This window comes from Dromaius novaehollandiae, chromosome 11, assembly GCF_036370855.1.
Source record: "Dromaius novaehollandiae isolate bDroNov1 chromosome 11, bDroNov1.hap1, whole genome shotgun sequence".
NCBI classification, from domain to species: Eukaryota; Metazoa; Chordata; class Aves; order Casuariiformes; family Dromaiidae; genus Dromaius; species Dromaius novaehollandiae.
In genome coordinates this window covers 23,912,413-23,932,357 of record NC_088108.1, presented here as the reverse complement: position 1 = coordinate 23,932,357, position 19,945 = coordinate 23,912,413, and the positions used below count along the sequence as shown (strand labels likewise).

General features: G+C 65.6%; 4 protein-coding genes across 11 annotated transcripts in view; 1 reads left to right on the top strand and 3 right to left on the bottom strand.

The window, feature by feature from the left end:
* Positions 1-8,426, top strand: part of ZMYM3 (zinc finger MYM-type containing 3) — a 31,813-nt gene extending 23,387 nt beyond the window's left edge. For all 4 annotated transcript variants that reach the window (XM_064518417.1, XM_064518413.1, XM_064518416.1 and 1 more), the window contains 12 exons: positions 390-448; positions 1,041-1,209; positions 1,809-1,924; positions 2,110-2,284; positions 2,845-2,991; positions 3,806-3,909; positions 4,322-4,490; positions 4,612-4,763; positions 5,188-5,302; positions 6,341-6,595; positions 6,682-6,799; positions 7,226-8,426. In XM_064518417.1, the coding sequence (XP_064374487.1) occupies positions 390-448; positions 1,041-1,209; positions 1,809-1,924; positions 2,110-2,284; positions 2,845-2,991; positions 3,806-3,909; positions 4,322-4,490; positions 4,612-4,763; positions 5,188-5,302; positions 6,341-6,595; positions 6,682-6,799; positions 7,226-7,424 (1,778 nt within the window). In that variant the 3' untranslated portion in view covers positions 7,425-8,426. The remainder of the gene's footprint in view (positions 1-389; positions 449-1,040; positions 1,210-1,808; positions 1,925-2,109; positions 2,285-2,844; positions 2,992-3,805; positions 3,910-4,321; positions 4,491-4,611; positions 4,764-5,187; positions 5,303-6,340; positions 6,596-6,681; positions 6,800-7,225) is intronic.
* Positions 8,427-10,382: 1,956 nt separating this feature from the next.
* On the bottom strand, positions 10,383-11,233 carry LOC135329570 (gap junction alpha-3 protein-like). Its single transcript, XM_064518423.1, has one exon. The coding sequence runs from the start codon at positions 11,221-11,223 to the stop codon at positions 10,477-10,479; it is 747 nt and encodes a 248-aa protein (XP_064374493.1). The 5' UTR covers positions 11,224-11,233; the 3' UTR covers positions 10,383-10,476.
* A 309-nt stretch (positions 11,234-11,542) lies between these two features.
* On the bottom strand, positions 11,543-13,755 carry GJB1 (gap junction protein beta 1). Of its 2 annotated transcripts, none has more exons than XM_064518422.1 (2): positions 13,645-13,755; positions 11,543-12,394 (listed from the first exon to the last, which is right to left on the bottom strand). In XM_064518422.1, the coding sequence occupies exon 2, from the start codon at positions 12,380-12,382 to the stop codon at positions 11,543-11,545; it is 840 nt and encodes a 279-aa protein (XP_064374492.1). In that variant the 5' UTR covers positions 12,383-12,394; positions 13,645-13,755. The 2 variants fall into 2 exon arrangements, with proteins under 2 accessions (XP_064374492.1, XP_025966793.1); XM_026111008.2 differs by lacking the exon at positions 13,645-13,755 and adding an exon at positions 12,672-12,803.
* Positions 13,756-15,742: 1,987 nt separating this feature from the next.
* NLGN3 (neuroligin 3) overlaps positions 15,743-19,945 on the bottom strand; it is a 42,995-nt gene continuing 38,792 nt past the window's right edge. For all 4 annotated transcript variants that reach the window (XM_064518401.1, XM_026111089.2, XM_026111090.2 and 1 more), the window contains 2 exons: positions 18,031-18,820; positions 15,743-17,671 (listed from right to left, as the gene is read on the bottom strand). In XM_064518401.1, the coding sequence (XP_064374471.1) occupies positions 16,834-17,671; positions 18,031-18,820 (1,628 nt within the window). In that variant the 3' untranslated portion in view covers positions 15,743-16,833. The remainder of the gene's footprint in view (positions 17,672-18,030; positions 18,821-19,945) is intronic.

Genomic DNA, 19,945 nt, shown 5'->3' with positions numbered 1-19,945 from the left:
GCCAAGATACTTGTTGCAGGGAGATGGAGGCACAGGGAGGGGCCATGGCTCGGTACAGCAAGCCAGTAGGCAGAGCTAGGAATAGGGCCCTGGGTTCCTCTCTCTACAAGGGGCTGGGATTTCTCCTGACCTGCTGTGATGGGGATGGGGTGGACAGTAGGGGAACACAAAATGACATGAGAATGACTTGATTTTGGAATTCTAGTGTCTTTTGAGCTGCTAAGACTAGAGATTTTGGAATGACTAACTGTTCCTGGAGTGACCCAGGACCGGTTTCTGGAGAGCCTGTCCCTGCCCTCTGGCCTGTGGCTGCTGCCACCTCCAGTCCCAGCAGTGGGACCTGTTAGCCCGGGAGCTATCTAACGAAGAGTCATTGCTTTCTCTTACAGGTCAGACTTCTGAGCCAAAACCACCTGCCTCTTCCCCACAGAAGGCAGAGACTAACATGGTAAGGCCTGTTTGGGGTAGGCGCTCTCAGGGTAGCACAAAGGGGCGTCCCCAAAAGAGGATGTGTTTGCTGTTCCTCAGGGAGATTCTGTTCTCTTACAGCCTGTGGGTTTTAAGATGGTGGGAGCTGAGGGGGGCTGCTATGGAGGGCAGCTTAAGCATATCTCCTGCCAAGGGGGAGAATAACCATTCCCCAGGAATCAGACATGAGCACCAGAGCAGTCTGCCACTGTGGCGCTGGCTCGTCCTTGCACGGTGCTCCCCTGTGCCTGGGCACGGGGTCACTGTCCCTCTGCGTTCCCCTCTGTCCCATGGGGTGGGAGCGGCTGGTGCCAGACTCCCTGCTGGCTGCTGCAGGGCTTGCTGGTTGCCAGGATCAGCTTTGCAGTCCTTTGGCCAGATCTGACTGTGGGAGCATGTGGGCCTGGGAGCACTGAGCAAGTCTCAGACCAGAGCCCGTGCGCTGGGGACTGCCAAGCTCCGGGAAGCGCTTTGGCCTAACGTCTGGGAGTGTCTCTAGCTGCACCTGCAGATGGGAAGAGGTGGTGCTGCCTATCCTGGACACCAACCTATTGCTTTCTGGATTTTCTCAGTTGCCAGCGAAGACCTCCTCAGCCCAGATGTCTCCAGCTGCACCGCCTCCCCCGCCCCCTCCAGTTCCAGCCACCCCTCGGAAGAACAAAGCTGCTATGTGTAAACCACTGATGCAGAACCGGGGCGTTTCCTGCAAAATAGAAATGAAGTCCAAAGGATGTCAGACAGGTAGGGAGATAAGACGCGTCTCTGCTGGGTTACAGGTGTGTTTCTGTTGGAGAGGCAGGCAGCACGTCCGTGCTCCAGACCGAGTGTTGCTGTGCAGCACCCCTGGGTGTTTGGCACCATGCCGAGGAGTGTCCGGGCAGTGCAGCGCATGCTCTGCAGGGCTAGATGTAGGGAGCCCATTCCCGTCAGCAATAAAAGGAGAACTGCGGAGAGCACTGCAGCATTATCCTGCTTCCAGGCAACCTTTCTCCTCCTCTTGCATGCGGGACAGTTCCTCTTTCTCTGGAGATCCTCAGCTTGCCTGAGAGGCTGCCTGCCGAGCAAGTTCTACTGCGTAGCTGCTCTTGGGCATGTGTGTAGCCTGTAGCGTGTGCAAGGGAACTAGACCTTTCGAAGGGGCAGGGCTTGCACCTCCGGCTAAAGACAAGCCTTTCCTGTTGCCAGGGTGTTTTTGGCTTGCTGCTGCAGCTCTGCCTGTAAGCTATGGTGGCTGGAAGGGCTGTGGCACTGGACAGCTGTACAGGCATGGCAGTGCACAGCTGGACTGGGTGGAGGAGCTGTTGGGAGCAAGCTCACTGACATACTTTTGCTCTTGTCAGAGGCTGACTGGAAGCCCCAGGTGATTGTGTTGCCAATCCCCGTCCCGATCTTCGTGCCTGTGCCTATGCATATGTACTGCCAGAAAGTACCTGTGCCTTTCTCCATGCCTGTCCCGGTAAGCAACACACTTCACCTGCTCCTGTTCTCTGTTACTGTCTTGACCCTGCCATGCCGCAGCCTCTCTTTGCTTCTTTGTCCGTCCTCTTCCCCCGCCTCTGCTTTTACCGCAGTCAGCTGTGCCAAAACCCCTTCTGGGCACAGCACGTGTCTGATGTCTGCCTGCTGTGCTGCTGCCAACAGGTGCCTGTGCCAATGTTCTTGCCCACCACACTGGAGAGCACAGATAAGATAGTGGAGACCATCGAGGAGCTGAAGGTGAAGATCCCCTCCAACCCGCTGGAGGCTGACATCCTGGCCATGGCCGAGATGATCGCGGAGGCTGAGGAACTGGACAAGGCCTCCTCAGACCTGTGTGGTAGGTTCTGCCATGGTTTGGTCTGGCCCAACAACGGGGATAACGTGGGGTTTGCCCACCCCTGGAGCCAGACCCTCTGCCCTTATTGCCACTCCTCTAAAAGCTTTAGAAAAGCAGCAGCAAAGAGCGAGTGCTAGCCTGCTGTTGGGGAGGCACCAGCGGGCAAGTGTCACAGCAGGGAGTGGTGTCTGCCACTGTCCCTTTCAGAGGTGCCAGTGCTGTGGCACACATGCAGCACCATTAGTTTATTCACCTGGCTTTTCAGGCTCTTACTTAAAGTGGAGCTGCCCAGCAAGAAGACTGGGAATTTGACATCTTTTTAGTTGGGGGCTGCCTTCCCCAAGCCCCAGTAGGCTGTAGCTGGAGAGAGAACAAAGGTCCAATGTCTCACTGTCCAGGGAAGGCTGGACAGTGCAGCCATCATGGGACTGCTCTGTGGGATTGCTCTGGGCACAGGACAGTGCCACGCAGAGCCTGACTTCATTTTCTAGCTGTCATGGGGAAAACAGCCAGAAGGATTTCTTTAAAGTTGGGTTTCTTGATCTGCTTTTGCATTGCAGACCTGGTGAGTAACCAGAGTGCAGAGGGACTCCTGGAGGACTGTGATCTGTTTGGGCCAGCGCGGGATGATGTGTTGGCTATGGCTGTCAAGATGGCAAACGTCCTCGATGAGCCTGGCCAGGACCTGGAGGCTGACTTCCCGAAGAGTAAGAGCTTGGTGAACTAGGCATGCAGGGCTGCTTGTGCTGCAGTGGGATCTTCCTGCTGCGCTTGGTCCAGCTTTGCCAGCAGCACTAATTGCTGCATGCTGTGAACTCCCTACCCCTGCCCTCTGACTGACCAGGTCTGAGGCCAGGAACTGAGAGTCTGGCAGGTGATTGCTCACAGCAGTGGGTAGGAGATCATGGCTTTTGAACAAGTCTGTGTTTGCCTAGACTAACTGACCTGCTGTGGGTATATTTCTGCAGAGAAAAGGGAATGGGAAGCTGACTTAAACATCATAAAGGTGCTGGGGGTGCTTATGGGTAATTCCAGGGGATCCAGCAAAGCCTAAGAGAGACCTGGACAGAGCAGAACATCTGGGAGATGGCAGGGTCGCTGTGCGTGTCCTTCAGAGGGCAGAAAGTGGAAAGGAAGGGCAGGAGCCATCAGGAACACAGCAGTGCTGAGGCAGGATGCTAGCAGCGAAGGACAGAGAATTGGGATGCTTGTGCCAGGCTGCCCCTGGTGCTGGCAAACTGTCAGAAGGGGGAATTTGGGGTTCTGGTTAGTCTAAGACAGCTTAGCAGCTCTGGCAAGTGATGCTGTTTCTTTTGTTGGGCTGTGGCTAGAAGTTCATGCCAGGCACAGGTGGAGGCTGTGAAGTGGTGGGTTGCTTGTTCTCTCATCCCACTGTAAGAAGCAGGTGAGAGAGGTCCAGGACAGAGCTGTAACCTGGCTTAGACTCCTGCCTGCCTTCTGTCTCGGCTGGGGACAGAATGAGATGTCTCAACTGAGCCCTTTGCTTGTGTTTCTTGTCAGACCCGCTAGACATCAACCCCAGCGTGGATTTCCTCTTTGACTGTGGGCTGGTGGGGCCAGAAGATGTGTCCACAGAGCAAGACCTGCCTCGTGCTGTCCGAAAGGTGAGCTCTTAGTGGGTGCTGCCTGCTCAGGGCTCTGCGGGTTTGGAGTTGGAGCTGGTATCCGGGAAATACTCCAAGGTGAAGTGTGTTAGAGGCTTCGGTGTGCTGGGGAGGTTGTGCCCTCTCCCTTCTGGGCATGCCTGGACTGTGGGCCGCTCCTTGAAAGGAGATGATACTTGCCTGTTACTTTGGAGAGGCCCTGAACGCCACGGGCCCTGTGGGAGCTGGGCTTTTCAGCTGTGGTCCTCGTAACTAATGGGCCTTGTTGGCTCGGCTGTCAGCAGAAGGCTGCCTGGGGGCATGGACACAGATGTGCTGAGAGGGAGCTGGCTGTCAGCAGGTTCGAGGGGTGGCCAGGACTCTCACATCTGTCCCAGGTACATGCCTAGCCTCACAGTACGCTTCTCTGCAGGGGCAGAAGCGCCTGGTGCTCACCGAGAGCTGTTCCCGGGACTCGATGAGCAGCCAGCCCAGCTGCACGGCGCTGAACTACTCGTATGGTGTGAACGCCTGGAAGTCCTGGGTGCAAGCCAAGTACGCAGGGGGAGAGACCAGCAAGGCAGAGGAGCTGCGCTTTGGTCGTAAGTGCCCTGTCTGTGTGCGGTGGAGTGGCAGAAGCCTCCCCGCAGTCGGGGCTTGGGGTGCTGAGGTGCTCCTGGCCTTGCAGGCTGCTTACTGAGGCTGCCTTGTTTGCTTCCGCAGCCAAGCCCATGAGGATCAAGGAAGACATCCTGGCCTGCACAGCTGCTGAGCTCAACTATGGCCTGGCCCAGTTTGTCAAGGAAATAACACGGCCCAATGGGGAGCGCTACGAGCCAGACAGCATATATTACCTCTGCCTCGGCATCCAGCAGGTGAGGGAGGGCTTGCTGCTCTCAAGTCCTCCGCAGCCGAACCTGGCGGTCAGATATGGTGAGGGGAGCTAATACCCTTTATTCTGCTTTCTGGGGACCCAGGGATGTTCATTAGCCTCCGATCTTCAATGCCTCACCCCAAGATAGGAATCCACCTGCTTCAGTCTCTGTTCCTAACCCCTAGCAGATAGGGTGGCAGCTATTCCCTGGCCTTGCGCCTTTCATGCACATCCTTGAGGAGGACTGGGAGATCTCCCCGAAGTCAGTCCCTTCTTCAGCACCAAGTCTGCTTTTCCAGGCTTTGAGCCTGCCCCTGCAGCACGGACTGCTCAAGGAGGGCTCTGTGTGCACCCCGGGCTCTCGGGAGGGTTTGTGCCCCAGGTGCTGCCATGTCTCTCTTGACTGTGTGTTCTGTCCTTTCTAGTACCTGCTCGAGAACAATCGTATGGTGAATATATTTACAGACCTTTACTACCTGACCTTCGTACAGGAGCTGAACAAGTCCCTGAGTGGCTGGCAACCCACAATCTTACCAAACAGTATGTGCTTCCAGATTATCTTGGGTCACCAAACACACACATGGTTTCTGCTCCTGGCCTTGGCTCCTCCAGCTGATTGTGCTCCCCCAGCCTCTGCTCTCTTCCTTGGCATGGAGACCGCTGTCCTGCTGTGCGCTGGGGACACAATGAACTATTTCTTACCCAGACCAACAGCAGAGCCAGTCTGGTTTACACCTCAGCAGCTTCTCTTGCCGAGAGTCAAGGTGGCTGGGAACAGAGCATGGCTGCTTTGTGCCCTGGTACAGCTTGAATCTTTACAGCATTTCACAGCAGTCTCTCAGCCATTTGGCAAAGAGGACACCGAGCCAGGAGGCCTGATGGCCCATGCCCGCTTTGCGTTCCCAGCCCACGCGTGAGCCCCGCACACGGCCAGGGCTGCTGTGCTGCTACCTGTCTCCTTTATGAGCAAATTACGTTAGGGCTCTGCAGAGCCTGTTTGGGATGCTGTGATCTGGGCTCCCTCTCCCAAGCTGTCTTGTCCAGCCTCTCTTCTGCATTCTGGCTGTTCCAAACAGACGCCTTTGGCTTTGAACTTGTATGTCTAGGCAGGAGCTGGCCATGTCCATGCTGCCTGCTGCTCTTCCTTTATCTCCCACTGAACGTGGTGGAGCACTGACCTGGAGTTCACTCTGTGGCCACCTATACGGATAAGCTGTGAGCGTTGACCTGGGTTCTGGCCCATGGTCTGGCCACACTCTGGGATGGTTCATGGCTGGGCAGAGCCAACATCTAACTCTGTGATGGCTCTGGGGAAGTAGCCTGCTAGAGTTGTTGTTCTTGGCTCCCCAACACTGCCCTGTGCACACAAAATGAGTGTTGTGAAGTACAACTCGCTTTATGCTGCTTAGTTGTGCTTGTCTGCCTGGGGTGAAGGGAGAGCTCTGGGTGCACGATCCCCAGCTGCATGGAGCTGGATCCCAGGCAGGCACATCATTCTTCTTGTTCCCTCCTGAAAGAGCCTAGAGCCTGCACAAGGCCGCTGTGGGTGTCACCTGATTGTTCCTCTGTGTGTTGCAGATGCAGTTTTCTCACGTGTCGAGGAGGAGCACCTCTGGGAGTGCAAGCAGCTGGGTGTTTACTCACCCTTTGTGCTCCTCAACACCCTCATGTTCTTCAACACCAAGTTCTTTGGGCTGCAGACGGCGGAGGAGCACATGCAGCTGTCTTTCACCAACGTGGTGCGCCAGTCCCGCAAGTGCAACACAGCCCGTGGCATGGCGAAGGTGGTGAGCATCCGCTACTATGCTCCTGCCAAGCAGAAGAAAGGCCGAGGTAGGGTCTGCCTGAGCGCCTGTGGCTCCCTCCCCCTGCCTCCCCCGTCAGGTCCCAACCTGATCCTGCTCTGTCCCCCTCTGCAGATGGTGGTTCTGGAAAGCGGAAACGCGAGGAGGAGATGCCGATCCTGGAGCAGCGGGAGAACAGGATGAACCCTCTCCGATGCCCCGTCAAGTTCTATGAATTTTATCTCTCCAAATGGTGAGGCTTTCTTTGGAGATGGGGCGCATGTCCTTTGGGGGCTACCTTTCAGTTCCAGTGGGACCCTGGGGAGTGGCTGCTGCTTTCCACACATGCAGAGTTAGTCCTCGAGGGTAAAGCCTTGCCTGGGGTCTGTCCTGCTTACAGCCCGTGGCTGAGGAAACAGGTGTCTGGCTCCCTCCCCTCCTCGCCTCTCACGAGGCATGCGGAGGCTTCGAGTGTGCATCTCGGTGCTTGGCTGGCTGAGGAGTTTGATCCTGAGTGAGCAGCTCCAGGCCTTGTCCTGCTGCAGACTGAGAGCTGAAGCAAGTCTGAGCTCTCCTTGATAACCCGGAGGTCGTGCTAGGCTTTCCAAGGCCCTGGTGGGGTGGGAGGCCCCGAGCCCCACGCTGCTCTCCCAGGGCTCACCTTCCTCTCTCCCCCCAGCCCCGAGAGCCTGCGGAACCGCAACGACATCTTCTACCTGCAGCCGGAGCGGTCGTGCATCGCCGAGTCGCCCCTCTGGTACTCGGTCATCCCCATGGACAGGAGCATGCTGGAGAGCATGCTGAACCGCATCCTGGCCGTGAGGGAGATCTACGAGGAGCACAGCCGCCTCGGGGGCCTCGAGGACGACATGGACTGAGCGGGGCGCTGCCGGGCTGGCTCCCCTCCAGCCCTGGACGCCTCGTCTCCCCGTGCCGGTGGCAGGGCAGGGGCCGTGCAGCGTGGCGGGGGGGCCGGTGCCGAGCCCCGGCTGGAGTTGCAGCAGTGCTGTCCCCTCGTCATTACCGGACTCGGCCATTCCCCCCCCGGCTCGCAACAGGCCTTTCCTCCGCGCGTGGCCCCCAGGCTCAGCCCTGCCTCTTGCCTGGGCCAGCTTCCCCGGGGCCGGGCCCTGTGGCACGGCGGGGGCCGAGCCCCCAGGGCAGCCGCCCTGGCCCCGTCCTCCCGCCCCGTGGGTCGCAGCCCCCTTCCCCTCACCCCAGCCCCCCCACCCCGGGGCAGTGACTGCACAATTCTGGGACCAGCAGCCCCCAGGCTTTTACCCCCCCCCCCCCCCGGGTGGGTGGTGGGGCAGGAACGGCGGAGTCTCTGGCCCAGGAAGAGCAGCTCCAGGGCCGGGGGGGGCCAAGACGAGGCAGGTGTTGGCGGGCCGCCAGTTTTGTCCGTGTTTTTGGAAGCGGTGCAGAGCACGCTGACGGATGCGGGTTGGGGCCAGTGCCACTGCCTTGCATGTTGTTCCCCCCCCCCCCCAGTGCTGCAAGCTGGTTGGGGCTTGGGGCAGAGGCAGAAGAGCAGGGTCTGGCCAGCCTTCCTCCTCCTCCTCCTCCTCCTCCTCCTCCTCCTCCTCCGCCTCCTCCCCTGACGCTGCGAGCCCCCGGCCTGGGGCGAGCTTGGCTCCGGCTTTGCTGTCCCCCCCCGCCTCCCCCCTCCTCGTGTCCCCTTCGGTTTCCCCGAGCTGTACATGGGTCTCGGCGCTGTCTGTTGAGCCTGTATATATTGTCCTGGGCCCTGGCCCGGGGCCCGTCCTCTGTGTCCGTGTGGAGTGAGCCGCTCACCGGTCTTGTTGTAGTGCTAACAGGGCGGTAGGACTAACCCTGTGTCTCTGGAAACCATTCATTTCAAATAAAGATGCGGAAACCCATGGGTGGCCCCTGCTCTCTCCGCGGGTGCGGGGCACTGCTGGGGGTATGGGCCCTCCTGCCCCGTCCCGCCGGCCACCCGGGCCCCAGCTCAGCACCTCTGCCGCAGGAGGGGCAGCGGCAGGGCAGGCCTGTCCCCGTACGCCCTGTCCCCGTGCACCTTGACCCTATGTGCCTGTCCCTGTGCCCTCTGTCCCCATGCACCTCAGTCCTGTGCACCCTGACCTTGTGTGTCCATCCCCATGCACCCCGTCCCTGTGCACTCTGTCCCCGTGCACCCTGACCTTGTGTATCTTGCACCCTGTCCCTGTGCACGTTCCTGTCACCCTGACCTTGTGTGTCTGTCCCTGTGCACCCTGTCCCCATGCATGTCGTTCCTGTGCACCCTGTCCCCATGCACTCTGTCCCTTTTCATCTCGTTCCTGTGCACCCTGACCTTGTGTGTCTGTCCCTGTGCACCTTGTCCCCATGCATCTCATTCCTGTGCACCCTGTCCCCGTGCACCCTGTCCCTGTGCACCTCATTCCTGTGCACCCTGACCTTGTGTGTCCATCCCCATGCACCCTGTCCCCATGCACCCTGACCTTGTGTATCTGTCCCTGTGCATCCCATCCCCGTTCACCCCATCCCTGTGCACCCCATCCCCATGCACCTCGTTCCTGTGCACCCTGACCTTTTGTGTCCGTCCCTGTGCACCCTGTCCCCGTGTGCTGTCCCTGTGCACCCTGACCTTGTGTATCTGTCCCCATGCACCCCGTCCCCGTGCACCCTGACCTTGTGTGTTTGTCCCTGTGCACCCTGTCCCCATGCACCTTGTTCCTGTGCACCTCGACACTGTGTGTCTATCCCCGTGCACCCTGTCCCCATGCACCTCGTTCCTGTGCACCCTGACCTTGTGTGTCCATCCCCATGCACCCCATTCCCATGCACCCTGTCCCTGTGCACCTGGTTCCTGTCACCCTGACCTTGTGTATCTGTCCCTGTGCACCCTGTCCCCATGCACCTGATTCCTGTGCGCCCCTTCCCCGTGCACTCTGTCCCTGTGCACCTTGTTCCTGTGCACCCTGACCTTGTGTGTCCATCCCCATGCACCCTGACCTTGTGTATCTGTCCCCGTGCACCCTGTCCCCGTGCACCCTGTCCCGATGCACGTTCCTGTGCACCCTGACCTTGTGTGTCTGTCCCTGTGAACCCCGTCCCCAGGCACCCTGTCCCCATGCACTGTTCCTGTGCACCCTGACCTTGTGCACCCCATCCCCATGCACCTCGTTCCTGTCCCCCCTTCCCCATGCACTGTCCCTGTGCACCTGGTTCCTGTCACCCTGACCTTGTGTATCTGTCCCTATGAACCCCGTCCCCAGGCACCCTGTCCCCATGCACTGTTCCTGTGCACCCTGACCTTGTGCACCCCATCCCCATGCACCTCGTTCCTGTGCACCCCTTCCCCATGCACTGTCCCTGTGCACCTGGTTCCTGTCACCCTGACCCTGTGTGTCCGTCCCCATGCACCCCATTCCCATGCACCCTGTCCCCGTGCACCCCGACCTTGTGTATCTGTCTCCGTGCACACCGTCCCCGTGCACCCTGTTCCCATGCACGTCCCTGTGCACCCTGACCCAGCATGTCCGTCCCCATGCACCGCGTCCCCGTGCACCCTGTCCCCGTGCACCCTGACCCTGTGTGTCCGTCCCCGCACACCCTGTCCCCGCGCACCCTGACCACGCGCATGTGCCTGCACAGCCGGCGCTGCGCCGCTCGTCCTGCCTGGCCGCCGCACGTGCCACCCCCCTCCCCGCGGCCGGCCCTCGTGCCCGTCCCCCCTCCCCACGCACTGGTGGCCCTGTCCCCCCCGTCTGAAGGGAGCCTTGGGACCCCACCGAGCCCCGGCGGCTGCGGTGGCACCCGGGGGCCCCGGGGGCAGAGCAGGAGGCCAGCGAGGTGCCGCGGGCGTTTATTATCCCCCCGCCCGGCCGCGCTTGCGTCCCACTGCCCCAGCTATGGGGGCCCAGCCCCACGGCGCGGCCCCGTCCCCCCCGCGCGCCCCGTCCCCGCTCACACCGCCAGCACCGCCGCCGGCCGCTTCGCCCGGGGGCTGCGTCCCCCGGCGCCCGGCCGGCACTTGGTGGTGGCCAGGTGGTAGATCTCCGCGAGGTTGAGCAGCAGGGACACGCAGGCCACCGCCAGCATGAAGAGGATGAAGATGGTCTTCTCGGTGGGCCGGGACACGTAGCAGCTGACGGCGTTGGGGCAGGGCCAGCGGCGGCAGGCGTAGAGGGGCTCCAGCGCGAAGCCGTACAGGGCGCACTGGCCCGCCATGAAGCCCACCTCCAGCAGCGCCTTGCACGCCACGCTGCACACGTAGGTCCTCAGCACGGCGCCCCGCAGGCGGCCCCGGCCCCGCGCCTCCCACCCGGGGCGCCGCCGCCGCGGGACCCCGCCGCCCGCCCGCGTCGCCGCCGCCGCGGTGGCCGGGCGCCGCCGGGTCTTCTCCTCCCGGCGCAGCAGGTGCAGGACGTGGCCCAGGTAGAGCAGGCTGGGGGTGGAGACGAAGATGATCTGCAGCACCCAGAAGCGGAGGTGGGAGATGGGGAAGGCGCTGTCGTAGCAGGCGCTCTGGCAGCCGGGCTGCCGCGTGTCGCAGGCGAAGCCGGCCGGCTCGTCGCCCCAGGCGCGCTCGGCGGCCGCCCCCAGCACCAGGATGCGGAAGACGAAGAGCACCGAGAGCCAGACCTGCCCCACGGCCGTCGAGTGCTCCTGGGCGCCCTCCAGCAGCCGCCCCAGCAGGCTCCAGTCCCCCATGGCGCCGCGCCGCCCCGGCTCCGTCCGTCCGTCCGTCCGTCCGGCGGCGGGCGAGGGGGCGGCGGGCGGGGGGGGGGGCACGCCGGCCCCATTGGCTCGCTCCGTGAGCGGCGGCTGACGCGGCCGCCGAGAAAAACCTTTCCCCCCTCTATTTTTGGTCTGGGCGCTTCTGCTAAATATACTCGGGGCTGCAGGGGACGGGGGCACGCGAGCCCTTGGCCGCCGCTCGATGCCGGCGCCGGGCCCCGACGGCGAGGGCAGAGCGGGAGCAGCGCCGGGAAGGCGGCTCTGCCGGCAGGGGCGGGCGGCCGCGGCGGCTCTAGCAAGCGGAGCAGCGGTCGCCCTTCTCCTGCAGCCCGGGGTTGCGGCGCAGCATGTCCTTGAGGGAGCCGTCCTGCTCCGTCAGCAGCTGGTTGATCTCGTTCTGCTTGTACTCGGAGGAGAGCTTGTGGCCGTAGAAGGAGCCCTTCCCCGACGGCGGGTTGGAGTCCGGCCGGCCGCGGCGGGCGCAAGCCCGCACCACCAGGTAGACCAGCTCGGCCATGTTGAGCACGATGCAGATGCCGGAGGTGACCAGCATGAAGACGGTGAAGATGGTCTTCTCGGTGGGCCGCGACACGAAGCAGTCGACCGTGTTGGGGCAAGGGTAGGCCTCGCACTTGACCAGCCGCACCATCTGGTAGCCCGGGTAGATCATGTAGAAGATGTACATGAAGACGGCCTCGAAGAGCAGCCGGAACACCACGCTGCAGACGTAGGTCCACCACAGCGAGCCCGCGATGCGCATCTTGTGCTTCTTCACCTCCTCCAGGTGCTTGGCGTCGCCGTGCCCCGTCAGCACCAGCAGCTTCTTCTCCTGGTGCTGCTGGTAGGCCACGTGCATGGCCACGAGCAGGGCCGGCGTGGTGACCAGGATGAGCTGCAGGGCCCAGAGGCGGATGTGCGAGATGGGGAAGAACTGGTCGTAGCAGACGCTGTTGCAGCCGGGCTGCTGCGTGTTGCAGGTGAAGGCCGACTTCTCGTCGCCCCAGACGCTCTCGGCCGCCACCACCAGCACCATGATGCGGAAGATGAAGATGACGGAGAGCCAGATGCGGCCGATGGCGGTGGAGTGGCGGTTCACCCCGCTCAGGACCGTGTAGAGGCCGGCCCAGTTCATCGTTCCTCACGTCTGCGGGAGCGAGCAGCGAGAGGCGGCGTTAGGGACCCCGGCGCGGAGACCCCCGTGCCCGGAGGAGCCGCGCAGCCCGGCGGGGAGGGACCTTCTGCCTCCACCGTGCGCCGGGCACGGGAGAGCCGGCCGCAAGCCGCCTCCAGCCCGCGGGGCGGCCACGGGCGGGAGGGACCCCGAGAGGCGCCAGGAGCCCACGGCGGCCGCGGGGACGAGGGTGAAGCACCCGCTGGCACCCCGACCCGCCCGGCGCCGCGCTCCCCGGCGCAGACCCTACCTGCCGGCGAGGACGGGTGCCGGAGCCGCCCGCAACGGCCCCTCTAAGGGCTCATGTCGCCGGCAGCGGAGCGCCGCTCCGCCTGCCCTCGTCTCTGTGCGCCACTGCCCTGCACTGGAAGTCATATGCTGCTTTATAAACGATTTGCATACAAAGGGGCCTTTATGGGCCCCGAACAACACGCTTTAGCATTCAGCTCCAACGCCCCGACTTCCGCCCACCCCGGCCAAACAAAGTGCCTGTGTGCTGCCTTCCCGCGGCCCCGGCCCCGCGCCCGCTCCCACCTGGCCCCCCGCACCGCTCCGACGCCGGCTCCACCGCCGCAGCCACCGCCGCGGCCACCGCCGCCCTGCCCAGCGGGACCCGGCCCATCGCTGTGGGCTGGGGGGGCTGGGGGGGCTGGGGGGGCCCGGCCCCACGGGCATCGCCACCAGCCACCCAGAGCTGGGTTTTGGACCATGCCACGCTGGCCTGGCACCCTCCTGCCTAGGAGGGACCATCCTGCCTGGGAGGGTCCCCCCTGGGTGGGGGGCACCCTCAGTGCGGGGCTGCCCCTGCCTGCAGTGAACCCACGGCCGGGTACCGCGTCCCAACAGCCGCTGGGGTCCCACCGCCTTCGCCCCCGGGCGCCCCGCTGCTGGGGGCCGTGGGGAGGCTGCCGGGGAGCGGGGTCCCGCTGGTGGTCCCGCCGTGGGGACGCCCTGCTGCCGCGTCCCATGGGGTTCCCCCCCCCCCCAGCCCATGGGGAGCAGCGTGGGCCTGGTGCAAGCCACCCGCGACGGACCCGGTGGCATGCGCGGGGGTCCCCGGCCGCCCGCCCCCCCGGGGGTGCCCATAGCCGGGGGCGCCAGAGCCTGGCGCGGGGGGGGGGCACCGACCCGAAGCGAAGCGGGGTGCAGCTCCCCGTGTCTCGCCCCCGACCCCGGCCGCCGGGGGGGGGTCGCGGCCCCCCCGGCGCTGCCCCACCGCTCACCTGCCCGCGGGACCGCGGCGCCCGGGCCTGCGCCGCCGCCGCCTGGACTTTATACCGGCCGCGCCGCCCGCCCCGCCGCGCCGAGCCGAGCAAACACGCGGCGCAGCCCGGGCCCCCCCGCCGCCGCCCCCCCGCCCGGCCCCGGGGCCGCGGGGAAAGGGCAGCTCGCAGGGCGGAACAGCCCGTCACCCATTAACCGGCCCCCCCGGCCCGCGCCCCGACGGGACCCCCGCTCTGCCCCCTCCGCCGGGCCCCTCACCGTGCCGTCGGGGCGCCGCGGGGCGGGGGGGGGGGGGGCGCGCCGGGGGGCCCCGGGCGCTGCAATCTCAGCCGCGATAAGGCCGGGGCTGAGTCAGCCGGGCCGGGCGGAGCGGGTCGCACCCTGCCCCACACCGGCGCCCGCCGCCCCCCAGGCTCTCGGGCAGGGTGGGGGGCGCTGGGGGGGGGGCGGGCAGCTGGGGCGCTGCGGGTGAGGGGGCACTTGGGGGACCAGGCTGGGGGGGGGGAGTACGAGAGGGCCGGGCTGGGGGGGACTCAGGGGAGCTCTAGAAGACCAGGCTGGTTGGGGGGGGCACTGTGGGGCTGAGGGGGCACTGGAGGGGTCTGGGGGGGGTCAAGCTGGTTGGAGGGGTCTGGGGGGGGTCAGGCTGGTTGGGGGCACTGGGGGTCAGGCTGGTTGGGGGGGGCTCTAGGAGCCCCGGGGGCTCCCGGCTGGTTGGAGGGTTCCGGGGGGGCGGCAGGGCCCGGGGCTGGTTGGGGGGGGCTCTGGGGGACAGAGGGGTCCCGGGGCCGGTTGGGGGGCTCCGGGGGGGGGGGGGCCGGGGGCGGCGGCGCGGCGCGGCGGCAGCAGGTGGCGCTGCGGGGCAGCCCGGAGCCCCCGCCGTCCGCGCCGTCCGCGCCGTCGCGCAGAGCCGCGGGCGCCGCCCGGGCTGCGCTGGGGCTCGGCCCCGACGGGGGGGGGGGGCTCCGCGAAGCAGCGCCGGGGAGAAAGCCCGGGGCGGGGTGGGGGGGACTTGGACGCGCTCCTATCTCTGTGCTCGGCGTCGGGCCAGATTCCTCGGGGCGGGGAGGGCGGCGGGCCCCCCCCCCCCCCGGCCCGGTCCGGCCTTGCCCCGGCGGGAGGCCAGCGGTGCCGCGGCCTTGGGCCGGCGAGCTGGCCCCGACCTTTGCACCCGCCGCCGGACGGAGCGACGTGGGTGCAGGGGCGAGAGGAGGGTGCAAAAGGCAGCGGGCAAGGACGAGCCGTACCGAGCAGGAGGAGGTGGACGCACACACGCACGCACACGCACGCACACGCACGCACACACGCACGCACACATGCACACACGCATGCACACGCACGCACACACGCAGTAATGGCTTGCCGGCAGGGGCTGGGGTCTGCCTGTCCTGCTGCCCCTGGCCCGCGGGAGCGGCGGGCACCGTGCCGCCCCGGGACCTGCCGTGCAGAGCCAGTGCCCTGTGCTCCCACCGCCTCCAGTGCCTGCAGCCGGGGGGGGCCATGGGGCACTATTGCACCCCCTCCGTCGCGGGCGGTGCAGGAGGACTTCACGGTTCGGTTCCCCGGTGCGTCTCTTTGCCGGCAGCGCTCAGCCCGGCGCCGGGAGCTGAGGCCGTCCCACATCATCACACAGCTGCACGTCCCCGCCGTACGTGCTCTCCCAGGGCTTTTCCAGGGCTCCAGAGAAACGCTGGTGACGATCGAGGGCTCGGGCACCTTGGCCGACTTGCGCGGTGGCAGCGATGCCCCCTCTGCCGCCGGGCTCCCCGTGACGCAGCTGGGACCCAGGGGAGCACGCGGCGGTGTGGGGGGGCTGCAAGGGCAGGGCCAGCACCGTGGCCCCCGGGGGCCCCGCGAGGCCCCGCGGAGGGATGTGCAGGGGCAGAGCGCCCTGCATCCCTGCTGCCCGCCGGCTCCAGCTGGTTTCCATGGCAACTCGCCTTGAAATTGCATTGAAATAAATGAAACCAGCCACCTTCCCGGGTGGCAAGTTGGGGGGGGAGAGCCAGGGACCCCAGCCCCACGGATGCAGAGGGGTCCCGCTGCTCGGCCCCGGCCCGCGCGTGCGCCAAGAAGAGGGGGGGCGACACACCGCTATTAAAAATATCACTTCTGTTTTATTTGGAATTGGTTACTCTGCGCGGGTGACAGGGTATAAATACATTCTCCGATCGGCGCGCGGGAACGCGCCCGCCGGGATGCTGCTCCGCGGCAGCGCCCGGGCGCAGGGGCCGGAGGTAGAGCGTGAGCCCGCTGCCAGCCCGCGGCCACCCGCTCTGCCGCCCGGCGTCGGGGCCAAGCGCCCGGCGTCGGGGCCAAGCGCCCGGCGGGGCACGAGGAGGAGGAAGAGGAGGCCGAGCCCCGGGGAGGATGCCAGGGCGGGATGCCGGGCGGGATGCGCTCCCCGACGGCCGAGCGGGCCGCGTGGCCGAGCTCCGCGGGCGCCGGAGGAGGGAGAATATCAAAAGTACAAAAGAGCGGGGCCGGGGGGGGCCGGGCCCGGCCGGGGGCGGCGGTGGCGGGCGCGGGGCCGTGCCGTGCCGGGGCGCCGCGCACACACGCTGGGGTTCGAACTGGCTTTTTATTTTATATCAAGAACACTTGGTTTAAAATCTTTACAAAGGACAAAACGCGGCGACTCCGTTAGTGTGTAAAGAACTAAAGATCTGCTTAAAAAACGTCTCTGCAAAGAGAAACGACCGACACAAAAGAGATTTCTCTGCAGCGCAAAGAGGGGGGGGGGCGGAGGGGCCGAGCCCCCCCCGGCGCGGGGCCGGCTGGCTGCGCCGGGGCCCGGCGGTGCCCGGCCCAAGGCCCCGGGACCAGCCCCAAACCCTGGGGCGCGGCGCGGAGGAGCCTTTCCCGCGGCACGCCGGGTGCTGAGCATCCCCCCAGCCCGCGGCGATGCCCGGCGCCGCTGCTCCCGCGTCCCCCCCCGGCGCAAGGAGCCGCGCAGCCACCGGTCCTCGGCCGGCGCTGCCGGAGAGTCAAAGCACTTCCCGAAAGTTAGAAACGAAGGAAAGGAAAGAGCCGGGGAAGGGGAGCGAGGCCCCGCGGGTCCGGGCTGGGGGCCGCTCCGTCGCGCTGTCCGGGGGCTCCCGCAGCCCGCCGGTCCCTCTGCCAGTGCGTGCGTGCGTGCGCGTGCGGGGGGGGCGTGCGCGGGCGTGCGTGCGCGGGCCGCCGGGCGGCTATACCCGGGTGGTGGAGTGCGAGTGCGGGAGCCCCGTGCTGTTGAAGCCGGCGGCGAAGGTGTTGTAGGGGTGCAGGGTCTGCAGCCCCACCAGGGAGTTGGGGATCATGGTGATGGTGTTGGGCGTCATGAGCGGGATGTCGTCCGGCGAGCGGCGCAGCGTCAGCGTGTAGTCGGGCAGGGCGGCGAGGCGCAGGGCGTCGTGGGGCGGCACGGCCTCGCACTCGCGGTGCGCCTGGCTCGCCTGCAGCGACGGCACCTCCTCGTCGGGCGCGTGGGCGATGTCGTTGGCGGCGCCGCGCTGAGGGCTGGGCTGCCGGTGCGTGTCCTGCCGGCGCTTGTCCTTGCGGTAGTAGAGCGCGGCGAAGGCCAGCACGTTGAGGAAGAGGAGGGAGGCGCCCACGGCGATGGTGACGCTGAGCTCGGTGGAGTAGTCGCGCGGGTTCTCCAGCAGCGTGCCCGCCTCCTGCTCCGGGCTCCACTTCTCCTTGCCATTCTCGCTGTTGTAGGCGGGCGAGATGGCGGGGCGCTTGGTGGTCCAGATCTTGCCGTTGGGCCGGCGGGTGATGTGGGAGTTCTGCGTGGTGTCGGGAGGCGGCACTTTGGTGGTGGTGGAGGTGTAGTGGAACATGTCGTGCAGGTTGTACAGGTGGGGCACCAGGTGCTTCCAGAAGGCCACCTTGGTGGCCCGGTAGTGGTCGCGCACCCGCGGCTTCAGCCCGATGTGCAGGTACAGCTGGTCACGGGGGTTGTACTTGGACCAGGCCACCTCCTCAAAGCGGTTGGCCTTGGTGTGGATGAACTTGGTGTCCTGGGGGACGGGCTTGTTGGGGTCCCTGCGAAACACAGGCAGAACAGAGCGATAGCACCGGGGAAAGCCAAGAGACAAGCGCTGCCCCAGGCTGCGGGAGACATGGGGCCACCCACGAGCAGCAGCAAGGTGAGACGGGAGCCCAGGGAACCCCATCCTGGGCAGGCCGTGCCCTCAGCTCTGCAGCTTCTCACTACGTGGCTGAAGCCCTGACCCTGGTGAGCATGAAGCTCATGGACCTCTGAGCAGGGAGATCCGGTGTCCCACACCGAGCCCGACGCTCCTCCTGCCCCCTTGGCACAGCACGTTCCTGAGGGGGAACTGCCACGAGTGCAGCTCACCTGGCGCAGCACCAATCCCCACCCCGGCCACAGCCCTGCTCACCCCGTCTTGGCGAAGTTGGTCCAGTAGGTCATCACCACGGCGCTGAGCATGACGTCGTTCTTGGAGAAGTTGCAGGGAAAGAGGTCTGTGGGGCCGATCATGGGGATCCCGAACACGTAAGGCACCTCATCCCCGTGGGCCGCGTCGGACCACGCAGGCTTCATCAGGCTCTGGCAGTGGTGGTAGAAGGCGTAGAAGTAGGTGGGGGAGCCGTAGCGGGCATGCAGGTCAGCCGTCACCACGGATGGCTCTACCCACTGGTGGTCGGTGAAAAGGGCCACCAGGGTCTTGCGGCGTGTCTCGGGGTTGTCCCTGTCGGCCCAGTCCGTGTACATGAACTTGATGGTCTCCCGCAAGGTGTCCTTGCCCTCAGGGTAGCCATACAGGTTGTCTACAAAGTTGGACACCGAGTAGTCAAAGTCGCTGCCCGAGACACCGTCCTCGGGGTCCACCACGCCCTCCACGAACTTCAGGCCCTCGCCCTGGTTGACGCCCAGCATAATATCGTAATTGAGGAACTCGCCCTGCTCCATGAGGATCTCCGGGTCGTCTGGGATCACGTCGCCGTCAATGACCGGCCCAAAGGCCACGTGGTAGCGGGCCGGCTGGATGTCTTGCTCCACCAGCTCCTTGGCGCTCTTCTGCCGCAGGCAGTCCACCATGTCCACCGTGTCCAGCACGTTGCAGCCCACCTTGTCGGCCAGCATGCTCGTGTACTTCACGGGTTGGTAGTTCACTGCCCAGCTGGACAGTGCCGAGCCGCTCTGGATGATGGCTCTCTGGAAGAGACCTGCGGAGACAGGCAAAGAGCGGCGGGAGCTCGCAGCCGGCTGAGCCCAGAGCCGCCCCAGCGCCGCAAGCCGGGACACCGCGGAGGAAGCGCTGGGGCCTGCAGACTCCTGCCGGGACCCAGCACGCAGGAGCAGGCCCTGCTGTGCCTTGCCGTGCTCTAATGCTCCCTGGTCCCCAAGGCTGAGGACACGCGGAAACGGTCCCTCCGCAAGGACGGGCCTCTGCAGATGCTCCTCTTGGGGCTGCAGCCAGCCCGGGGCCCACGGTGCTGGTGGCAGTGCTGCAAGGAGGGTCCTTGTCCCACCTACCCTGCCCTGCCCACCCCACCGCGGGCGTTCGCCGGGGACGGCGCGGCCTCCTCCGTCCCGCGCGGAGATGCCGGGGCTGGCGCGAGCGCGGGAGCCCGCTGCCTTGCAGCCGGGCTGGCTCTGCGGCACAAGGACGCGCTGCCACGTTGCCGGCCCCCCGCGGCAGCCCGGGGTGGGGACGGCCCCCGCCATCCCCGGAGAGCAGCCGGGCTGCAGCCTGGCAGCAGCGGGAGGGTTAAAGCCTCCTGCGGGGCCACTTAACCCTGCGTGTCCCACCCCGGCGCTTTGTCAGGGCCCCCTCGCCCCCTCCCCGCCGCTTCCTGCCCAGCTGGGGCTGCTCGGTGCCAATCCGGGCCCGGCAGGAGCGGGCTGCCAGCCGCACAAAGAGGGCCTTTCTGCCACGGGAACACAGAGGGAGTGGACTTTCGCCCTGGAAAGCGGGGCCACAAAGGCCCTGGCCCAGGCGGAGGAATGCGTGGCTGGGCTCCAGCCCCCGTCAATGGCGCTTGTGCTGGGAACACAAAGGGCTCCGAGGAAACGGAGCCTCCGGGGCGGTGAAAGGCGGGCCGGGCTCCGGGTGCACCCCGGGGTCTCGGCTCCCTGGCCTGCCCCGTCCTGCAGCCCCAGCGCCGGCTGCACCCGAGCACTCGCTCCCTGCGGCTGCGGGGCTCTGCCCCACGCGCGGGCGATGCAGCATCGTTGCCTGTGCGGCGGCAGCAAGACCCTTTGCAGCGGCAGCTATCGTTGCCCAAAGCAGCCGCCGGGCTCCTCCTCTGCCTGCCGCTGCACGGGGGGGGCACGGGCGGCCGGCCCTG